Source organism: Peromyscus maniculatus, chromosome 8 (assembly GCF_049852395.1).
Source record: "Peromyscus maniculatus bairdii isolate BWxNUB_F1_BW_parent chromosome 8, HU_Pman_BW_mat_3.1, whole genome shotgun sequence".
Classification (NCBI taxonomy): Eukaryota; Metazoa; Chordata; class Mammalia; order Rodentia; family Cricetidae; genus Peromyscus; species Peromyscus maniculatus.
The window spans coordinates 95,042,501-95,050,666 of NC_134859.1; the positions used below are offsets into that span (position 1 = coordinate 95,042,501).

Here is an 8,166-nt window from a genome sequence, read left to right on the forward strand (position 1 = left end):
CTTGACCCTTCGGGGTTGCAGAGGCGACTCTTGCGTAGCATGTTGGGGAGTCAGCTGCCACCAAATAAATGCTGGGTTCCACTCAGGGTGGACAGCAATGTGCAGACAGACATTCTGGAGATCAGGGCAAAGAAGTTTGAGCCCAGGTGCACTGGGATGAGCTGAAGGCCTGCAGGGACCAGGCAGGTGTCACTGGGGGGACTCTTTTCCTTGGGTAGTATACATAATGTCTCCTTCTCCTCCTCCTCCTTCGTTAAATGCTCTCAAATGTGGGTGATGGGATAGGGGACATTAGGATTACTGGAAGCCTCAGAGGGATAGGCACAATCTTGTGTATGGCACAGATTCTGAGCCCTTCTGCTTCTGATTATTACAGTCATTTCCCGTCTCTAATACCAGACATAACAAACACCCTTGCGTAGATTTGGGGGCTCAAGCTCTGCCTTGATGGCCCCTGTCCCCTCACTGTGCAGACACAGACAGTGATTTAGATCAAGCAGAGATCCCAGGACCAAGAGGATCCAGGACCATGATTAGCATCTCTGAGGTTATTGCCATCTCTTTTGTCTGTGAAACTGGCTTATAATGATTCTAAGATTTCTCTTTCTACAAAACTCAATGGTATAAAGATGTGAACTGGGCTATTCGTTAAAAATATACACAGCCAGGTGTGGTGGCGCACACCTTTAATCTTGGCACGAGGGAAGCAGAGGCAGGCAGATTTCTGTGAGTTCCTGGCCAGCCTTGTCTACACAGTAAGTTTCAGGCCAGTCAAGGCTACATAGTGAAACCCTGTCTCAAAAAACAAAACAAAAAACAGTGAACTCAGCTCAGGCTTGCCTGGGAACTGGGGCAGGGGTGGCTGGCTACCATAGTGTGGTTCAGTCACCGGCTGTGCAGAATCCAGGGTGGCAATTTCAAAGAACCAGAGTAGCAGGCATACGAAACCCCAAGGTGACCTTTAACAGGGGATAGCTCTGAGTTATCACTGAGTTATCACCTCGTGGTGCAGATTTAATATATTTAAAATAACTGGATCGTGTAAATCCCCAGGAACTAGTGGCTTAGAGCTATGGAGACAGTCTCACCTATGATGGCCACGTCGCTTTCAGCAAGCTTATAAAGATGAATGCTCTCCCAATCATCACTGAAGAATTCCTAAGATGAGCTAGGGGTATCCCCAGAGTGCTGTTCTTCCATGGGGAAGTCTAGTTAAAGCTTCAGCCCCCACCCAACACAAGTTCATGTGGGTAGAGGAGGGAGCCTCTGCGTGAGTTCTGTGGATAAGGCAGCCAGCCTCGGCATGAGTTCATGTGGGTAGGGGAGGGAGCCCTGGAGATCCCCAAGCTCAATGATGTCATGTTCTTCTTACACCCACAATCCTTGTACTGAGGAGAGATGTGTGTGTAGAGAAATGGGATGCCAGAGTTGCCCTAGAGAGGCAGAACCTGAAAGAAACAAGGGCATGGAATGGTCCTTCTGGGGCTTCCTGGATGACACATGGTCTCCCCTATAAACTGGGGAAGCCTCTCCTCCCACTCAAGAGGCATTGGTGTTGATTTTGTGCAGAGCAGAATTTCTATGGCTCTTTGTGGACAGTGGAAAACTCACACGAGGCATCCTGCCCTGTCCATCCTGTGAGGAGCCTCCAACACACCACGGCAGAATGATACACCCTGCCTGTCTCAGCTCTCGGTCTGGCTGCCTCTGATCATGTCATGTCATATGTGGGGCTCCTTGTGGCCTCTTGAGTCACAAGGTTTTAGGAGCTGTGTATGAACACTGGAAGTCATGGGATGGTTCTGGAAAGCAAGGAGGCTAGGGATTTAAGACCTGGGTGTTGAACCTCTCCTGGTTAGGGAGTTAGCCTGGGGAAGGCTGTGTTCACCTTCAGTGTTCTTCCTTGTCAAATGAAAACCATCTGTAGAACAAAAACTTCTAAGACGCATTAACTAAGAAAGTGGACACAGCAGGCAAATGTCTAGGGACAAATTCCTGCTCGTTAATCACATAGCCACACTCAAATTATCCATGTCTTCATTTTCCCTATCTGTGACATGGAATGATGATGGGTCTCCTGGAGGTTTTTGGGAGGTTAGATGAGTTGGTGTAATTGTGTAATTACTTAGCAGTGTGGATGATTCTGAACAAGGCATCATTAGACAATTTTGTCGTTGTGTAAGCATTATGGAGTGTACATACACAAACTGATGTCAGTGACCATCACCAGGTGAGATAACTCCATGAGGCCATTCTTTTACATCTGGCCCACCGATGACCAAAATATCGATGTGTAGTATACAGCTGCATATGTGTGGCTTCCCATTATTTTCAGGCTTCTGTGGTGTCTGGGGGAAGAAAATCATCTGTTTATCTTATTAAGAATCTCATGAGGGTCTGGAGAGGTGGCTCTGCGGTTAAGAGCGCTGGCTGCTCTTCCAGAGGACCTGGGTTCAATTCCCAGCACCCACATGGCAACTCACAACTGTCTGTAACTCCAAGATCTGACACCATCACACAGACATACATGCAGATAAAACACCGATATACACAAAATAATAATAAAAGGAGTCTTGTGCATGTGATAAGTGGTTGTGCTAGTCAGTTTTTCCCAACTTGATGCAAGCTAGGGTCACCTGGAAGGGGGAATCTTGACTGAGAAATTGCTTCCATCAGATGGGCCTGTGCACATGTCTGTGGGGGCATCTTCTTTCAAAATATTTATTTTATGTGTATGGATGTGTGCATGAGTACATGGATGTGTGCTATGTACATGCAATGTACATGACCAGAAGAGGTCAGGAGAGAGCATCGGAGCCTCTGGCACTGTAGTTCAAGACAGTTGGGAGCCACCATGTGAATGTTGGAAACCAAACTTAGGTCCTCTGCAAGAGCAGTCAGTGCTCTTGACCACAGAAGCATTTCTCTGGCTCCAGGAGATTTTTCCTGATTAATGTTGGATGTGGCAGGCACAGTCTACTGGGAGTGGGACCACCCGGGGCCTGTGGTCTTGGGTTGTATGAGAAAGAGGCTGAGAGAGCCGGTGAGCAGCGCTCCCTTCTTCCACGGCCTCCGTTTCAGCCCTTGAGTTCCAGCCCTGGCTTCCTTCTACGAGAGACGGTAACCGGAAGCTGAAATAAACCTTTTCCTCCCCGAGTTGTTTTTGGTCAGTGTTTTATCATAGCATCAGAGAAGCAACCTGAGACAGTTCCTAATCTTAATTCCATTTTCTGTTGCTATGATAATTGATTTGGCTCACAGTTCCAGGTTTACAGTAGGGAATCTGGAAAAGCAGGGATTTGAAACAGCTGGTCACATCCATAGTCAAGAGCAGAGAGCAATAAAGCAATGTATCTTTCATCGGCATGCTACATACCAACCTTGCAGGTGTGGATTTCTTCAAGTTTATACTACCTAGAATTCACTGAACTTCATGGATTTGCATATTCATGTTTTTCATCCAGTGTGGGAAGCTTTTAGCCATTTTCCTTCCCAAATCGTTTTTTTCCCCTCTCTCTCTCTGTTCTTCCAGAGACTCCCATGATGGATATGATGGGGTCCCACACGTATCTGAGCCATTGCCCTTTTTCTCCTGCCTGTTACTCTGCCTGGAGAATCTCAAGGGGCATTTTGTAAAAGTTCATAGAATTTCTCATTTGCCTGCTCAGACCGGCCTTTGAGTCCCTCTAGTGAACTTTCCACTTTAATTATTGCCCTTTTCAGAAGGATTTCTATTTGATGTTTTAAAACTAATTTCTGCCTCTTGATTGGTATCTGTTTCACAAGGCCTCCTCATCCTCCTCTTTCGTTATTTAGATATGGTTTCTTTTGGTATTCAGAATATATTCAAAACCATGGATTTAAAGTCTTTGTCTAGCTGGGGCTGGTGAGATGGCTCAGCAGGTCCTGGCCAGCAACCTGATGACCTGAGTGTGGTCTCCAGAACCCATGTGGTGGAGGGAGAGAACTGACTCCCTCAAGTCATCCTCTGACACGCCTCCCGAGACAAACAAACAAATGTAATCAAGTCTTTGTCTGCATCTAGATATCCCAAGGGCCCGTTCCAGCTACTCTAGTCTCTGCTTCTCCTCTTCATATCTTATTCATGTCATCTTAGTTCTCATCATCGCTTGTTTTCTGTTTTGTTTCTTTCTGTCTGCTTACTTTTGAGACAGGGTCTCACTATGCAGCCTTGACTGCTTTGAAACTCCTTATGAAGATCAGGCTGGCCTCAAAGATGCAGGTATCCACCTGCCTCTGTCTTCCCAATGTGGGCACAAAGGTGTGCACCCACACCTTTCTTAATGGCTTGTATTTTTTAAACATACACACAATGTGGCAACTTGGGAAGCCTGGTTCTCCTTCTTGAGGCTTGCTCCTGTTGCTGTGTCTGGGCTAATATTGTGACATCTATATTCTTGAGCATGAAGCCTCTGTTCTATTAGTTTGACCATCAGTTAACAGAGATGTCCTAACATGCATGGACCAATTCATCCCCCAGTCACAGCTTTGCAATTGAGGACTTTTGCAAAATGATAAAAAAAAAAAAATTCAGATAATGGCAGGAGAGGGACTCTGCAAGAGATCCTACCCTGTTCTGTCTCCTCTAGTGTCAGCCAGACAGTTCTGCATTTTGCTTTGTTTTACCGAGGTAGTCGTTTTCAGGGACACAGCAGAAAGGAGGAAATCAAAGCCCCCTAAAACTCACTGCTTCCATGGTCAGTGGGGTGCATACCTTTAGTCCCTAAAGCACACCTTTAGCTCTCAGGAAGGGAAGGCAGGTGGATCTCTGAGTTTGAGGCCAGCCTGGTCTCCAGGACAAGTTCCAGGACAGCCAGGGATACATAGAGAAACCCTATCTTGAAAAAAACCAACTAAACAAACAAACCAAATAAATAAATAAATAAATAAGTAAAATTCACTGTTTCTCCCAAGTCTCTTGCTTTTCTTGAATAAAGGCTTGCCAGGTTGCTGTAAGATTTAGGTTAATTTCCGGAATTCTGAAAAATAAAGACTCTTCCCACTTCCCAGCATTCTCATTGCTGTCAGCAAGGGAGAAGACCCAGTGGGGGAGGGGTTATTTCTTCCTCAGTCTTTTTTTTTTTTTAATACTTTGACTTCTTTTTAATACCTTTTATCTCTTGCTTTTCTTCCTTTTTAATTTACTTTTATTTTATGTGCACTGGTGTTCTGCCATGGGTCCCCTGGAAACTGGAGTTATAGACAATTGTGAGCTGCTATGTGGGTGCTGGAATTGAACCTGGGTCCTCTGGATGAGCAGTCAGTGCTCTTAACCACTGAGCCATCTCTCCAGTCCCCACCCCACCCCCATTTTTTTCTTGGTATCATCCAAAGTTAATATACACAAAGCTCTTATAGCACAGAGCCCTACATGGGCATGCTGTTATTATCGTTGATAAATGAGAGCTCTCTGTATGAACTCTCTCTCAGAAAAGACAGGTGCTCCTAGGGAGCACGGAAAAGGGAGATGGGGAAGGAATGCAGGGACAGGCTTTGGAAAGACAACTGGGGAAGGTTAGGTTCAGTGTCGCAAGTGTGGGCCGTATGATTCACAGCTGATGAGGGCGAGGAGGCAGACAAACAGACTCTGCTTGGGCTGCAGGCCAAGCCTTGCCTGTCGGTCCCCTGAGGCTTCTGTTCTCGTCAGCCCGTCTCTTTCTGCGTAGACATGGCTCATCTGCTCTGACTTTAAAAGGCAGAGGCTCTAAGGACAGGTGGACAGAGCCATAACGTCCCTCCTCACGTATGGTCCCTGGAGAAGCTGCCTCACCCTGCTTTGCCCTGCCCTGCCCAGGGAGTTGGCTGGATGATGCATCTGTTTACGAGTGTGTAGAGTGGCCAAGGGGTGTGGGCATCTGGCTATGTGATAGCCTTCAAGCACATGCTCATGCCCATCAAAGCCCTCCACCCTGAGACGCTGTGTTTCCAAGATAGCTGAGTGGTTTCAACTCTCTGGTTCCCCCGCAGTGATGAGTGACGCCTGGATTTCCTGAAGCAAGGGCTGAGGAAGAGGAGGGGGAAGCGAGGGAGGGCAGGCTCTTCGCTCCACATGCAGACTGCTGGGTCTTTGAGACCCAGGATTGACGGCTCGAATGGCAAGGGTCAGGCAGGACGTGGAAGGAATCATTCTGAACATCAGGGTGGGAGCCACACATGCTGTGGTCCACTGGGGCCTTAGAGACATTGCGAGCTTTGGAAGTGACTCTTCTGTACAGGGCAATGTTGAGGCTGAGATGGGCCTTGTCCTCTCTGACTAGTCCTTCACAGGGCTAAGGGTGTAGCTCAGGTGGTAGAGTCCTTGCCTAGCATTCACAAAGCTCTGGGTTTCATCCCCAGCATGGCATAAACTGACTAGATAGCTAGCTCAAGACTGTCTCGACAAGAAAAAGTCCTTTAAGAGGACAATGGGTAACAGTGGCTACAGCCTGGGCCTCTCTTCTCCCTAGCATGCTCTTTCCCACCACACATCCTTTGCTCGCCCTAAATCTCAGGGGCTCTACACTGGCTGGATAGAAACACATTACACGAATGCCTGAGCTCCTAGGCAAGGAACTTGCTCGCAAGGTATAGGTAGAGAATGGAGGAAGGATACCGTTCCATCCTTACAGAAGGAAACACTGAGGAGCTGAGTGATGTGAACTAAGGGAGAACACAGAGTAGGACCACAGGCCCCAACCAGGCATCCACAGCACCTCTGCTTCAGAGCCATGTGGCAGTCCCCTCCACCGCCCTGACTGCTAAGTACCCCATGCTTGATTTCATGCTCGCCATTACCAACTTGAAGTTCTCAGTATTTAAGAACAAGGAACCTGGTGTTTCCTTTTTGCAGGGCTGGACAAATGAGGGGGTAGTCATATACTTTTGACTAGGAGCCAGCCTGCCCCATAGGTTCCTCTAGCCTGAGATCTTAGGGTCACCAGCTTGTCTGTGCAGGGAGAGAATGGAGCTGAGATGCCACTGAGTATCACCCCAGAGGACCTGCTGCTGGGGCCAGAAGTTTTGGGAAGCAGCGGTTTGGGGAATCTCTTAACTCTAGCAACCTGCACTGGGTGAAGAACCTCAGACGCTGGAGACAAACACCGTCATGTTCCACCTCGGCTCTGGCCGTCAACACTACCCCAGGCAACAACCCTGTTCGCACAGGCTGGCCCCCTTCTCTTGGGGTCTTGGAAGGACAAGAAATGCAAAGAGGTAGAGAGAATGGGCACCTTACCCCCCGAGAGCGTGACGTGCTCGCAGTTCTTGTCTTCTTGGCCACGCACAGCAACGCGCGTGGTGCAGATTCTCCAGAGGCCGAAGTGGGCTGCTTCACACGTTTCGTTATGGTGCTCCAGGTGTGGGCTCAGCAAGGCCCAGTGGTCGGTGACCACGGCCACCATGGCCAGCACTCCCCCCACCAGGATGAAGAAGAGGGTCACACGAACCTTCAGTGTTTCCGTCTGTGACATGGTGGTCGCTGAGGTGTGGGTGCTCTGGGCAGGGGACAGCGGTGTCTCCCAGGGATAAATGACCGCCGGCTAGATGGTGGCTATGGAGTTGGGAGTGGAAGCTAAGTTTAGTGTGCCTGGCTGAGCCAGAGTGGGCTGGCCTTGGGACTGAGGAACACTGGGCAGTTGGAGCAGCTGCCCAGACGTGTCCTGGGCCTGAGGGAGGCTTCTATTAATGCTTGTGTCTAGGCGTGTCACCGAGGATGCCTTCTGCTCAGGTTTCAGGGCTTTTCTCCCATCTGGGGGCTAGAAATACCCCCCAGGGTGAAGGAGAGAGAAAGCTCTAGACAGTGGCTTGAGAGGTCTATGGAGTAGGTGTGTGTGTGTGTGTGTGTGTGTGTGTGTGTGTGTGTGCTGATATATTGTGTCCCCCCAATATACTGTGTCTCCCAATAAAATTTGCCTAGAGATCAGAGGAAAAAGCCAGCCACTATATAGAAGTCAGGCAATGGAAGCTGCAGAGTTGGTGAGGTGAGGTTAGCTGTGACTTTCCCTATTTCCTGATCTCTCAGGTTTTCACCCCTATATCTGGCTCCGTGTTTTTTTTTTTTTTTATTTAATAAGACTGTTTAGAAATTCATCTACTTGTGTGTATGTGAGAGAGACAGACAGACACACAGACACGGGGGGGGGGGAGAGAGAGACAGAGAGAGAGAGA

The 8,166-nt window shown here is 48.4% G+C and overlaps 1 protein-coding gene across 1 annotated transcript in view; it reads right to left on the reverse strand.

The window, feature by feature from the left end:
* The window catches only part of Cacng1 (calcium voltage-gated channel auxiliary subunit gamma 1), a 12,916-nt gene extending 5,306 nt beyond the window's left edge, over positions 1–7,610 (reverse strand). Inside the window, exon 1 of the mRNA XM_006970477.4 lies at positions 7,235–7,610. Coding sequence (XP_006970539.1) covers positions 7,235–7,469 — 235 coding nt within the window. The 5' untranslated portion in view covers positions 7,470–7,610. The remainder of the gene's footprint in view (positions 1–7,234) is intronic.
* Between the last annotated feature and the right edge of the window lie 556 nt (positions 7,611–8,166).